Here is a 14,315-nt window from a genome sequence, read left to right on the forward strand (position 1 = left end):
TCTTGGTTGGGTTTCAAATAGGTATGATTCTTAGTTTAAGAAAATAAACATTAAAATAACTTGACTTCTATTTGAGTGACAATGTTTATTAAAATTATTACAATGTTTTTTAGGATGAGAGGGAGAAAAATATGATAGATGACTATTTGTCAAATTAAGAGTGTATTTGGAATTAAACAAAAAAAAAGGAGTGTTGTTAGAAAAATCTAAAAGAAAAGTATTTTTTGAGAGAAGTTCAAAAAGAGAAATTTTATTTTTGAGAAATTATTATTATTATTATTATTATTTCGTTATTTTGTTGATAAAATAGTATATCAACCCAACTATTAACATACTTCAAATATTTTTTTTTTATTTTTAATAATGAATAATTACTACTTAAAATAGAAACACAAAATAATAGGAAAATAAATAAAATCACCAAAAATACATGCAATTATTAATCAAATAAAAGCCTACTACAAAGTAGAGTACTATATATAAATATATACATATATATGTATATATATATGTACAATATGCTATCACATCGGTTCGAACATGAAATCTAATGATGAACAATAAACTAATTAATCAATTAATCAAATGTCTAAAAAACAAAATTTATCTTAATTTTTAATTAATGTATTATATATATATATATATATATATATATATATATATATATATATATATATATATATATATATATATATATATATATATATATATATATATATATATATATATATATATATATATATATATATATATATATATATATATATATATATATATATATGGAAGAGCGCCTAATATATATATATATGGGGTCTGGAAGAGCGCCTAATCCTGTGCTTTTCTTTTGCTTCATACTGCCTCAATCGTAGGGTTTCTGGTCTCTGTTCCTTCTCTAATGGGGCGACATCGAAGCCGGAGCGTCAGCCCGCGGCGGTTCAGCCGGAGCCCTCCGCGCCGTAAGCGCTACGACGACCCCCGCGAACGCTTCCGCGGCGGCGGTGGTGGCGGCGGCGGACGGGACTACAGGGATCGCCGCTCCTCCGGCCCCTCCGGCCTCCTCATCCGGAACGTCGCCCTCGACGCTAGGTTGCTTGCCTCTTTCACCCATCTTCTCGTTATTGGGTCTTTTAGACGCATCCTTTGTGTTGGGTCGTAGGGTTAGGGTTTATTTGCGTCGCTTCTCGTCTTTCTTCTATGTTTTGCCAGTTATGTGCCTACTCCTTTCTTTATACCTGTTGCTACTCCAGTGGTTCATGAGATCGATCCATCAATATTGGCTTTGATACTCGTTTTTGTAACATTTGCCTAGCTCGATCTTCTACTACTGTTCTGGTCACCTAGGGTTGGGTTCTTGATGGTTTCCCCTTTCAGTTGCTAAAGGCGTCTCCTCTTTTGTCATTAGTTTTGCTTTCATTTTGTTGTGTCAAGTGCTTTGATCTTTGCTTTTAAATGTTGTTGCGATCAGAGACATGTGCCCCTTTTGGTTCTTTATTGGATAGTGAGAATAATCTCATGTATTACATGTTCTGACAATCCTTGTTTGTGTTTATTCTTTGCTTAGTATATCTCTCTTGGCAGTAAAGTATGCAAAGTCAATATCATAGTAGTATGATGTGCAAGGAGATATCTGTCGATGATCAATATTAATTTGATTGAATTAATATGATGTGTTTGTTAGAGAAAGATAAATAATGGATTGAAGTGATATATAATGACAGGAATGCTTGGAGATTTCTCATTTTTGAATAAAACTTTGATGTTGTTATTTCTTATATTTAGAAAAATGATGGTGACAAGATGATTTAGTGGTTTTGTATTTAATCTTCTCTTGATATCCAGGTCGGAGGATCTACGAATGCCCTTTGAGCGCTTTGGCCCTGTGAAGGATGTCTACCTTCCAAAAAATTACTATACAGGGTATTGTTTTTTCTAGCTGGAATTATATCCTTCTTAATTGTATGCAAGAGCAACATGGCAGTCTTTAATTGTCTTATGCTGTCAGATTTCTTGTTTATTTGTACGAAAATGCTTTCTTGGTTTGAAATAATGGTAAATTATTGCTTTGAGATCAAGATCTTTTGGTTTTGTAAATAGTTATTCATCTTCATGGAACTAATGACAAAGAAGCTAGTCATGTTATTAGGCAAATATTTGGGTCTCTTTCATTGTAAATGAATTCACATGACTTTGGCTGCATAATGTGTTGCGAAAATGAAACATGTAAACCAGCTTCACGTTGACTAATTTATTAGGAGATCTGAACTGAAATGGATGTGGCCTTATTTGTGGAACCTAAAATCTACTTGTGTTTTTCATGGGCATTACAAGTTATTTTTGTCTGGTTTATTAATGCAAAAAATATAGAAGCCACCAGGCATCTGGGTTTTATTACTTCATAGCTTCAGATAGGCAATTGCACCCAGGTATGGACCATGTTTTAATATTTCAGCCTTTGTCCTCAATAAAGTATGGTAAATGATTAAATCTAAGACCATCAAACAATTTGTTAATGCAATTGTAGTATAAGATCAGAAGTTTCTTTTTGTTTCTATGATTTTTATGACATGAATGCTTCCACATATAGGAAGGTTAGATAACCTCTCGGATAGCATGAATGCTTCCACAGACGATATTGTTGCTACTTCATGGAAATTAAGTATTGAAGTTATTGCCATTTATGAAATTTTTAAAATGCATTACATGACATTACAATTTTAAACATACCTTTCTGAATATGATTGTTGCAGAGAGCCACGAGGCTTTGGATTTGTCAAGTTCCGTTATGCTGAAGATGCTGCTGTAGCTAAGCAGCATATGAATCATCAGATTATTTGTGGGCGTGAGATCTCAATTGTATACGCTGAAGAAAATCGAAAAACTCCACAGGAAATGCGTATGAGTGCAAGGATTAGGTAATTTTCTCTTTCTTCTATTCCATCGTATTTTTTTCCCCCAGAACTTATGAAAATTATGGAAATAGTTTGCTTTGAGTTTATGTTCCATTTCATGGCATTCCTATTTATTTATTGGAATCCAAAATTGGTAGGTCAAGCCAGTAATATTTTTAGAAAAGAATATACTTATTGCGCCAATTACATTGTGCTGCTCCAGTGAAAGATACATGGGAGGAAGCTACAGGAGACGATCTCCACCGAGATCTCCTGGTCGACGACGTCGCTGTTAGTATTTTGAACCTTGATTTCCTCTTACTCTGTATAGTTGGAACTGCTTAGTCACTACTGCTTGTATTGCAAAAGATATAAAATATTTGTAATTCTTAAAATTTTTAATTGATTACTTTTTATTTCTTCTGTTCTATGCTTTTGTTGGCAGCATATTCACGTTCACTTTCTCCACCAAGACGAGAGTCAAGGTTTGTGTTTTTTTTTTTCCTGTTTTAATATATTTGCTTTATCATCTCATTTCATGTATGTTTCTTGCATGAATTATTGGTGACTCTGCCACTCCTGCTCTTTTCTTTTTTTGTCATGTGCGCTAAAGTGAAAGGTGAATTTTCCTTAAATGAACATCAATTTGGGAACTTATTGTTTAACTTACAACCATACCAAATGCTTTTTGTTTTCTCATTGCCTGAATTCTCATTCTATCTCTGGTCAGTGTGCTTACTTATCTATTTCAAGAACACATTGTTTTCTACCTATAAGCCACTAGTGTTCTCTATTTAGTCCTATGTGAGATAATATTTTTTATTTTTTAAAGGTAACTTTACTAAGACTAGGTACATCTCAAAGTGGACCTTTTGACTATGGTTTTTGACAGTACCAACCTGAAACCATAACAGGGTTATATATTATTTTTTGTTTGGATTTGGTGTAAGGCATAAATGAATTTTTGTAACAAGTTTATGTGGTAAAATATTAGCTAGCAAGTCTTATTGTGAACTTATAATGATGATAGTCTGATAGTCTTGGATCTTTGGGAACAAAGGTGTCATCATCTTTGCTTCCTAATTTGTTTTTGAAGTGTATCTTTTCTGTTCACAAATTGCTTGCCTTATGATTAGTAAATGCAATAGAATAATAAACAATTCGATTGTGTTGTCTTCAATTTAAGCATTTGTGGAGGTTCAGCACCAATTATGGTAGAAGTTAATGTGATTAAGCCTTTGTACAATATCCATTATTGATCGTTGGTTGCCACTTGGCACTGTGAACCCTTTATAAAGATCAGTAAACAGATTATCATCTTCCTTTGTCTTTTTTCTTTTTGAAGTGTAAATTTAGGCTTTGTAGAAATTACCTTCTGGTGCGTCGTATCTACCAGCAATGTCTATAGGCATCTTAGTTTATCCTTTATATCATTTACTTGCTCCTTTTGACTTTGATACACCTATTTAGTTCAAAAATCTTTTTTTGGTTAATGTACCTTATTGATTTTTATCTCTGTTTGCACATTTTGCCTCATATGTTGTAATTATATTTTTAATAATCATCAAAACGTGTTTGGACACATGCTTAATGATGCTTTTACTGAAAATGCAAATAATAGCTTTAGTATTCTTTCTTCGCAATTTTGTTTAAATAATAGGACTACCTTGTAAATTTTCTGCAGTCATTGTGCACCTACTAGGTAAAAAACTTGACAGATTTGACTTTTAGGATGGCCTATAGGATTCTAATGGGCTTGTATTGTTCTCAAACCTTAGCTATGGTTACATGATATGTCTTGCTGAGATGCCATGGCTAATGATGTTAAGTTGTCTTTTCACCTGGATTTAGAAAGTAAATACACTTCTGGGTTCCTCGGTGGATTCCAGGATTTAACTATGGAGATTGGGTTCCTGGGTGGATTCCGGTAAAATTGATTGGTAAGTTTATTTTCAAAAAACTTAACTGTGAATATTGAAATTTTGAAACCAGTTGTATTATCATGAAAATGATATGAGCATGATATAATGATCTTATAAGGACCTAATTGATATGAACCATAGTTTCCAAGAATTAACTGGATGTTGATATGCCATGCTCTAACCTAGTTTTTGAGTTTTCCTGCTTTCCATCTGTGGTGAGGGTTAAGAATTGGGCATGGGCTTGGATCACATGGTTTTGATTCTTCCTCTCAGCCCTCAGTGGAGTTAACGAGCTTACAAGGGTCTAGTTGATATTGGACCATAAGTTCATAAGATTTTTCTCTGTTTTCCTTTATAATGATCATTTGATCTCAATGGCCTTTGAGCTGATCTGGCTCCTTTTATTGGTTATTGGTACCTCCAGTTAGTGACACAGTTCTTATTAACGTCAGATTTCTCCTATTTGAAATGTATGGTTGGATCCCACCAAAGGTAGACAGGCCTATGTCGCTGAATGCATCTAGTCTGGAAATTGGACAGTTCCAGTTAGAAATGCAGTACATTCTATCTTTGGATTCATTGGAATACATCACTGCCTTGTTCTGTCAGCCTCTTCCTTCAAAGTGTTTGCTTGTTGGTTAATTGGATACAAGATTTATGAAGGATTAATAAGGAGCAAATTTGGATGGTCTCGGTTTTTGTACTGTATGGCATCAAGAGATTCCTGAGCATGAGTGACCGATTACCTATTTGATGGTATTGGTCTTTTTACCTTAAGTGTATCAAATGATTCAAATCCTTAAGTTGTTGACGGTCAAGGGAAAAATCATTGGCTATTATAAGATATTTGCCTTTGGATGGAAGAGAAAGAGATACAAGCCTAATTTTTTTCCTGATGATGTCTTCCTTTAGCATTAGTTTCTCGGTATCGGCTGTGTTCCAACTGTTATCCATATTACTTGAGTGCATGAAACACAAAGTATGTACTATTCCTCTAATACTTGGTTTCCAAACACATTCACTGGCAGGAAAACCTCTTCTCGTAGCTATATAAAGCATTATATTCTGTCAGCCTCTAGTTAATTTTTTTTGTTGTTGTATACATCCATAATGTGTTTTATCATATATATTTTCTTTCATTATGATGTATCCATGGCAGTATTTCAATATTTGATGGGCTATATTTGGCTGTGTATGCTTTGAGAAACTGTACTAAGCACGTAGAGTGTTGCTTCAGAATCTGATAAATGAAATTCTTTTTTGTAGTTGTTTTTTAGGTCTACAGATATTTTCTTGAAGATGCTTAGTTGATACTTCTGAAATATAGCTGTTGAAGTGAATTTTACTGTTCTATGGTTTTGCAACTTCTATGTTTATAATTTTATGTTTTACCTGCATATTGCTTATATGATTAGATTTTCTTGAACTTCTACAATATGAGGCTCTAGAATCTGAATCCCTGGTAGTTATATGTATGTTTATCCTTTAAGCATAAATGTATACTTGTTCTCACTGGACTCTGTCCTGCATCCAGGGAAGTTGAACTACTATATGTTGCTCATGCAGATCATAAAAGTGAAAAGAGATCCTAAAGTATCAAGGGGTTAGTAAAGAGAAAAGAGAAAGAGACCCAAATGTTATTGGCTAGTTGATTACCTTTTCTTGAAGCTATTCAAGAAGCTTTTATTAATGCCCATCTCCATCAACAGTAAATACAGAGAAACTACAATCCATAGTATCTTTCTTTAAACATTTTTTGTTACTTTTCTGGCAATCTAAAGATTGTTGCTTTGATTTTGTATACTATCCAGTTAAGAAAGAATCTAGAGCTTAAAAAGCCAAAAGAAAGAATCATGATCTCCAGTGCATAAAGCAAAAGAGGAAGTATCATGATTTCCAGAGAATGGGAGACCTTGAAAGTACACATTGCTAGAGAGAGAGCATTGTCTTGATGGTGGTCATATACTTGTGTGGAAAGTAATGATAGTGTGCCCTAAGAAAGTTGAAGCAAAGAGCTTTGAAGTCAGCAGATGCTGTTCGACCAACAAGTACACCATTAAAGGCATTAACTGAAACATTTTTGGACAAAGTTTCATAATTTTGTTCCGAGAGTGATATACCACAGGTAAACGTCATGCTTCCAACATATTAGTTTCTGAGTTGGAGAGACCTGAAGCATCTCCATGCCTAATGGCATGCCGACTCATTTATTAAATCAGAACATGTCAAAATACATTTTGCTTCTTCTCTCTTAGCCAATCTTTACCTGAGTATGGAAGATACTACTGTCTTGCCTTGAGATAAATGTTCACGTGGTTGCTCTCATCATCTGAAATATGTGTTTTCTCATGCGGGGGTGTCTAATTTTTCAGTATGTAATGATATTATCTTTTGTGCACATGAAAGCAGGGACCATGACAGGAGTACACGTGATGATTACTACTCTCCGCCAAGATCCATCTCCCGATCTCCTGATGATAGGGATCATGGGTTGCATCATCAGTCTTCGAGTCCCAAGGGCAATGGACGAAGCCCATCTAGGTCTCGTTCGTACAGGTCGATACTCTGCCACATAATAATATTTGATGAAGTGTTAGGAACTTGAAACTCATTGATGACTTGTTAATGCAGCCCTCGATGAATGATCGAGCTTCGGAAAATCCTGTGGCTTCATTTCATCACCAATCAGAATGATGCTTTTTGGCTGGCTTGCTTGTCGATTGGTCTGGAACCATAGTCCTTTAAGCTTGATAGAACTTAAATCGTGTCCATGTAAACCGTGATAGAACTTATTGATGTTTTGCATCGTGATTGTACCTACATGTCTTTGGTTAGACAGAAGCTTTTGTTAGAGTAGTCATATTTGCCCGTTTTCAGATTGGAGGAGTTCTATGATGTTTTTATCATTACATACCTACATGACATGATGATTAGTACCGCTTTTGATGTTCATGATTTTGATGTATGATTAATGGATCAAATGGTGGGAGTTAATTCTTGCTGGCTATTCACACCTATAAGTAATTAATATCGAGTCCCAGGTACTGTACTGCCTGAACGCTTCCAAGTGTATATTATAAAATTGTTGGATTAATTCTCAGGTACTTTTTATGCTTAATGTTGTAAATTGGGTGTTTAATAAGTTGTTTTAGGTTTATAAACATAGGTTGTGTCGTTACAGACAGATAAAACTATCTAAAAATATATTATCTAAAGAGTCATTTTGAGTGGGTTTGTTTTTTTTTTCTCTCCAGAGTGATGTAAAGTGTCAATAAGCACAATATCCAAAAGTTTATTGAAATGATTTATTGTTTATGTGATCTTGAGTTAAATATTTATTTTAATTTATCTTTTTTTTATAAGTTCTTAAGAGATCATTTAGACATGTAATTATTTTAATGTATCTTTTTTTTATTAGTCCTTAAGAGATCATTTAGACACGTAATTAAGGGTGTCACACGACTTTCAATTTAATTAAAGATTGGTCGGGAACATATCAAAATATAAACTAACAAATAAGAATATACATAAAAAAAATAAATTTATTATGAGTAAACACAGCTAAATTTGATATGTTCCCGACCATAAAACATAAAACAACAAGACTTAACAGTATCCGAACAAGTGTGCAATATGCGTGTTATTATCTATTTATTTATGTGGTTAGTAATTGAAACTAGACGTTTACCAACCGTTCAAGTTTGACTGATCAAATTAGTTTGAGTTGAATGTTAATAATTGCAACAGAATTTGGTAGTCGAGTTTTCTTAAAACAGATTTTGATTATTTGATTGGGTGTAGTTTTGGAATCAATCGAGATGATAGTGCATGTTTGTTTCAAACTGGTCTCAGAAAGTGTCGAATCCATCCGATTTGGGATGTGTTAAACTTGTAAGAATTATGTTAGGAGTATATTAGATAGAGCCTTTTTGATGTTTATGTTGAATCTTTAAATATTATGGGTATCAAGGCTCATGTCTCAGAGAGCTAGAGAACATTAATATCACATGTATCAAGCCTTATAAATATTTTAAGAATAATATAGGTCTAATTGGATCAAAATTCTTATTTGATTTAATTAAATTGAATAAATTCATTGAATCGAATTGGTTTATTTAATATACATATATATATATATATATATTATTTAAAATTAATTAATTGATTTTGAATCGATTCAACTAGTAGATCCCAAATAGTTTAGTTTCCGTTCAACCCTTCATTGGTTAGGTTCAAACCTCTTTGAACCTCAATGGTGATGAGATGTCAATCGTATTATTATTCTTATATCAAATATGGATAAATTGAGTTGAAACAATAAAATATGCTCATAATTAATTCCAAGTCAAGCTTGAGCTTAGTTTGACTTTGATCAAGCTTAGTGAAGTTAATATCGATTGGATCTTGTTAATACATGTTAATACAGATTTTACTTGTCTAATTGGAATGCCAACTGAGTTCCTATTTTGCACTTGTCTCCCAATAGTGCCTGACAAAACCCCTTCGTTAGAGAGGTAACTGAGAAAACCTTTTTCTAGTATGATTTTAGGATTATTATATTCGAAGATGCATATTAATATCGAAGATAATTATGTATTTTTTCTAACCTCGCTGGAATCATATTATGCTGAATCCAATTGTAAATGCGACTTATAATATACGAAAAATGAAATCATACCAATCACACGATGTCGAAATGTCAATCAACGTGAAACTATATTATCGAGCACGAGACATCAAAATATCGATTATTATAATGATAAAGTGTTTACCCACGTAGCATTAAGGTAGCATTGAGACGTAAACCGTTTCCATATGAGATACTAATCTCGACTAGATCCAAATCCTCAATTCGTATAGTAACCCAAAATCTTGGACCTATCATGAATCCAATTTATGATTTTTTCGTTGGATGGATAGGTCTAGTCGAGCTCAATTATAACTCAGATTTGAATTCTCTCTCTCTCTCTCTCTCTCTCTCTCTCTTACTGCCTCGACGACGATGCACGGTTGACATAAAGAACGGTTGGTTATCCATTCTTTACGTGCCGGAAATGAAGCGGCAATCTTCTGCTTCCCTGTCCGAAAATAACAGCAATCAGCAGATAGCCATTGACTGGTGAAAACTCTAAAGAAGGTGAGGAGCAGGAAGAAGATAACGAGGAAAACTGTGCAAGAAGAGTCGCATGAACGCTACAGATATCTCACTCTTCCATTAATAGCCGCTGGACGCCTTATCTCGGCAACCCGGGCCGCAGGAGACGGTGGGCTTCCTCCTCCTCTCTCTCTCTCTCCCTCTCTCTTCCTGTCCCTTCTCTGGTGGGAGATTAAATGGAAGGAGCTGAGAGCAAAAAGAAGCCTTAGAAAGTAGGAGGAGGAGAGTGAGTGAGAGAGAGAGAGAGAGAGAGAGGAGAGGAGGACAAGGGTGCGGGTGGGGTGATCGATCGGATCGAGCCATCGAGGGCCCTGCAGCAACAGTAAGAGGAGAAGAAGAAGGAGGTGGGGGAGTGAGGGTGCATCGCCAACCGTGTCTACATCCCTCTGCTCCCTTTCGTTGTCTCGCTCGCTTCCTTCCTTTGGGAGACACCGATTCATCTCAGCTTTTGTCTTTCTGTTCTCGTCGTCTTCTTTTTGTATCAGCGGCACAGCCATACACTAACTTTGTTCTCTTAGGCGGCTTCCTCTTCATACCCTTCCACAGGAAGAACCAACGTTGTCGAAGGTTCTCTCTCTCTCTCTCTCTCTCTCTTCTTGCATGCATGAATGCATGCATCAAACGTATCCATCTCATGCCATGCTTACTCTTCTTCTTCTTCTTCTTCTTCGTTCGATGCAGGTGAGAATTGTGATCATGCCTGGCCCATACAGCCGCCAAAGATAGCACAGCCACGGAGTTTGAGCGACCAAAGCCATGACGACAACACATGCATGCCTACCAACCCTTCGTTGAGACCATCTCTCATGGCTGTCGCTGTCGATCACTGCCATGGCTTCAAGCCCCCGATTTGGAGCCGCCGATGCCGTCTCCGCTCCTTCCCCCACCCCAACCCGCCCCTCCTCGACCCCGAGCCGGCTGCCCCTGGCCTTCCTCTTCGGCGCACCCCAAAGTTCTGCCGGAGCCTCTCCACCCCCTGCCTCTACTCCACCAGCGCCATCGGCCCCGACGAGCCCAGGCGCGACCACACCGCCCGCATTGAGATCGTCGCCGGACGGCAGTCGCGCACCATCCACGCCCTGGTCGCCGAAGCGGCCATCGCGTTGGCCTTCGGCGCCACGCCGGTCCCCGTCTCCGAAGGGCTCAGCGCGGCGCACTACCTGTTCAATCGCTTCGGGCAGAGCTTCGCGGTCGTCAAGCCTGTCGACGAGGAAGCGCCGGCCCTGAGCGTCGTCGGCCGCCCCAGCTGGAAGCACTCGACGCACGCTAGTGAGACGGGCGTCCGCGAAGTCGCCGCTCACCTCCTCGATCACGACGGGTTCGCTGGCGTCCCGCCCACAGCCCTCATCGTGATATCCCGGCCAATCTCCGGTTCCTCCCAAGGCGATCCCACCGCACCGCTCGCCAACCAGACGCCGGAGAGGAAGATAGCATCGATTCAGCGATTCATGCCGCATGACTTCGACGCGGGCGAGCTCGGGCCGTCGAGGTTCTCCGTCTCGTCCGTGCATCGTATCGGCATCCTCGACGTGCGGCTTCTCAACGTCGATCGCCATGCCGGGAACATCCTCGTCAAGAAAGGGAGCGGTGGCGGCTGTTACGACGGCTGCACCGGTGACTCCATGGCCGAGCTCGTGCCGATCGATCACGGACTCTGCTTGCCCGAGCTGCTCGACGACCCCTACTTCGAGTGGCTCCACTGGCCGCAGGCATCGGTGCCCTTCTTTGAATCGGAGGCAGAGTACGTAGCATCACTAGACCCATTCGGCGACGCCGAGCTCCTCCGAGTAGAGCTGCCATCCCTGCGGGAATCATCCCTAAGAATCCTCGTCATATGCACCATCTTTCTCAAGAGAGCGGTCGTGGCCGGCCTTTGCTTGGCCGACATCGGGCACATGATGACTCGAGAATTCTCCGGCTTAGAGGAAGGCCCCAGTGAGTTCGAGGCCCTCTGCAAGAGAGTGGAGGACTGCATGAAGAACACCACGCTCTCCCCAGAAGACGACGGCAACGAGGAAGTGAGCAGCGGCGACGAGACCTCAGAAGTCCAGTTCGACATGGACGACGCCGACGGGAGCGGCGCCGAGGACGCGCTCGACGTCGCGCTGCTGCTTGGCAAGGATCGGAAGAAGGACTATGCCAGTGAGAACGGCGACGGCAGCGACGAAGGTAGCGTGACGGAGCACAAGCTGGGGGGTTTCGGCAAGAGCTTCAGCTTCTCGGTGGCATACTTCAACCATGACGGAAGCAGGAGCATATCTTTCGAAGGGTTGAACGAGGAGGAGTGGAGTCTGTTCCTGGAGAGGTTTGAGGATCTCTTGCCTGAAGCATTGGAGGCTAGGAAGAGCATGGGATCGAAGCAAAGGCTGGGAACCTCGTGCAGGTTCTAAGAGGCATTTCTGCAAATGACTCATGTGCTACCATGAGGAGATTGGATGTGTAGGAGACCAAATAGGTTGGATCACTTTGAGCAGCCAAAATAGGTTCTTCGGATGTATAGAAGTGGAAAGCAAAAGGCCTACTTGTACGTGATACGACACTCCTTTTGAGGGTGTAATAGAAAGCTTCGCCATTTTGATTGATGCAGAGTTCGCTTCATTCCATGTGTTGTTGCACGACAATTAAGGACAGGAATGGCCATGCTAAGTTGCATCGGTCCAGCCATGCGCATCAGCATGACCGACGCCGCCAACCTCCTCTCCTGCTACTTCCACCTCCTCCATATCTCCCCCTCCCTTCGCCACCTTCGCCACCTCCATGCCCGCCTCCTCCGCACCGGCCTCTTCACCAACGTCATCCTCTCCTCCAAGCTCCTCCTCTCCTACTCCCGTCGTCGCCGCCTCCTCCCCTGCGCCCTCTCCGTCTTCCTCCACATGCCCCGTCGCAATTCCCACTCCTGGAACACCCTCATCGCCGAGCTCTCCCGCTCCGGCCGCCCCCTCGAAGCCATCGGCTTCTTCCACAGGATGCGCTCCTCCGGCGTGCCCGTCGACGAGTTCACCTTCCCGCCCGTCCTCCGCTCCTGCGCCGGCTCGAGCGACGCCGCCGCCGGAATGTCCGTCCACGGCGTGTCCGTCAAGTCGGGAGTAGAGAGCAGCATCTTCGTCGCCTCGGCGTTGGTCTTCTTCTACATGGCACTGTCGCGGACATCCGACGCACGACAGCTGTTCGATGGAATGCCGGAGAAGGACGCGGTGTTGTGGACGTCGATGCTGTCGGGGTATGCCCAGAACGGGGATTCGGCGTCAGCCTTGGCGTTCTTTAGGAAGATGGTGGACGGTGGGCTGCAACTTGACCATGTGGTGTTGGTGAGCTTGCTGTTGGCCTGCGGGCAGTCGGGATCGATCAGGCACGGGAAGAGTGCGCACGCCTGTTGCGTTCGTCGGGGCTTAGGGTCGCCGTTGACATTATGCAACGCTCTCGTGGACATGTACGTGAAGTCCGGCGATTTTGGCGCCGCCGAGAGGGTCTTCCATGGCATGCCCGCCCGGGATCTGATCTCATGGACCGCTCTGATACTCGGCCACGGACTGAACGGCCATGCAGATGTTGCCCTGAAGCTGTTCGACGAAATGTGCACGCAAGGGATACAGCCAAATTCGGTAACTTTTCTTGGGGTGCTGTCGGCGTGCGGGCACGGAGGGCTCGTGGAGAAGGCATGGGGTTTCTTTGGTTCGATGAGACAGTGTGGCATAGAGCCGGAGCTGAAGCATTACGCCTGTGTGGCCGACGCGTTGGCGAAGGCCGGCCGGTTGGTGGAGGCGGAGAGGTTCGTGGCGGAGATGCCGATGGAGCCGGATGAGGCCATACTGGGAGCTCTGTTAGCGGGATGCAGAGTGCACGGCGACACGGAGGTAGGAGACAGAGTGTCGAAGAGACTGATGAGGATGCGCCCCGCGAAGAGTGGTTACTACATGAGCTTAGCAAACATGTATGCAGATGCTGGCAGATACAGCGATGCAGAGAGAGTGAGGGAATTCATGAAGGAAAGGAGTGTGAACAAGCAGATTGGATATAGCTCAGTCGAATCGGAAAGTTAGAAGGGGCTGTAAAAGTTGTGTCAAAAGAAAAAAGAAAGAGATGCTGCGACATATTTATGGTTCTACAGTGACCATTAATTCTCGATTAAATGAATTAAACAGTGTCTTACTGTTCATAAGTACACACTAGTAAAGCCTTTTATGCATCTACACAGTAGTTACATGATAAAAGATTAAGAACTAGAAACAAAGGATGCATAACAGCACTGAGACTGTTTCAGTAAATTGTAGTGCTTCCAAATAGTACATACAGTCAATTCTATGAATGTTTTGTAAGATCTAAGATGTTTGACTGACAACAACATGGCAA

At 40.7% G+C, this 14,315-nt stretch overlaps 3 protein-coding genes across 6 annotated transcripts; all 3 read left to right on the top strand.

Moving 5' to 3' along the window:
* Nucleotides 1-817: 817 nt before the first annotated feature.
* Nucleotides 818-7,762, top strand: LOC135580911 (serine/arginine-rich SC35-like splicing factor SCL28). Of its 4 annotated transcripts, none has more exons than XR_010487203.1 (8): nt 818-1,086; nt 1,840-1,917; nt 2,748-2,912; nt 3,112-3,179; nt 3,334-3,373; nt 6,345-6,518; nt 6,622-6,935; nt 7,220-7,357. XR_010487203.1 is itself a non-coding variant. In XM_065110086.1 (7 exons), the coding sequence occupies exons 1-7, from the start codon at nt 896-898 to the stop codon at nt 7,449-7,451; spliced, it is 699 nt and encodes a 232-aa protein (XP_064966158.1). In that variant the 5' UTR covers nt 823-895; the 3' UTR covers nt 7,452-7,762. The 4 variants fall into 4 exon arrangements, 1 of the variants encoding a protein (XP_064966158.1); XR_010487204.1 differs by having other exon boundaries at nt 6,345-6,413; XR_010487202.1 differs by having other exon boundaries at nt 6,345-6,935.
* A 2,637-nt stretch (nt 7,763-10,399) lies between these two features.
* On the top strand, nt 10,400-12,544 carry LOC135613094 (phosphatidylinositol 4-kinase gamma 8-like). Its single transcript, XM_065110087.1, has 2 exons — nt 10,400-10,532; nt 10,647-12,544. Exon 2 carries the CDS (start codon nt 10,739-10,741, stop codon nt 12,353-12,355), a length of 1,617 nt encoding a protein of 538 aa, XP_064966159.1. The 5' UTR covers nt 10,400-10,532; nt 10,647-10,738; the 3' UTR covers nt 12,356-12,544.
* LOC103986482 (pentatricopeptide repeat-containing protein At4g14170) lies at nt 12,437-14,281 on the top strand. Its single transcript, XM_009404502.3, has one exon. The coding sequence runs from the start codon at nt 12,599-12,601 to the stop codon at nt 14,003-14,005; it is 1,407 nt and encodes a 468-aa protein (XP_009402777.2). The 5' UTR covers nt 12,437-12,598; the 3' UTR covers nt 14,006-14,281.
* The last annotated feature ends 34 nt before the right edge of the window (nt 14,282-14,315 follow it).

Source organism: Musa acuminata, chromosome BXJ2-5 (genome assembly GCF_036884655.1).
Source record: "Musa acuminata AAA Group cultivar baxijiao chromosome BXJ2-5, Cavendish_Baxijiao_AAA, whole genome shotgun sequence".
NCBI lineage: Eukaryota > Viridiplantae > Streptophyta > Magnoliopsida > Zingiberales > Musaceae > Musa > Musa acuminata.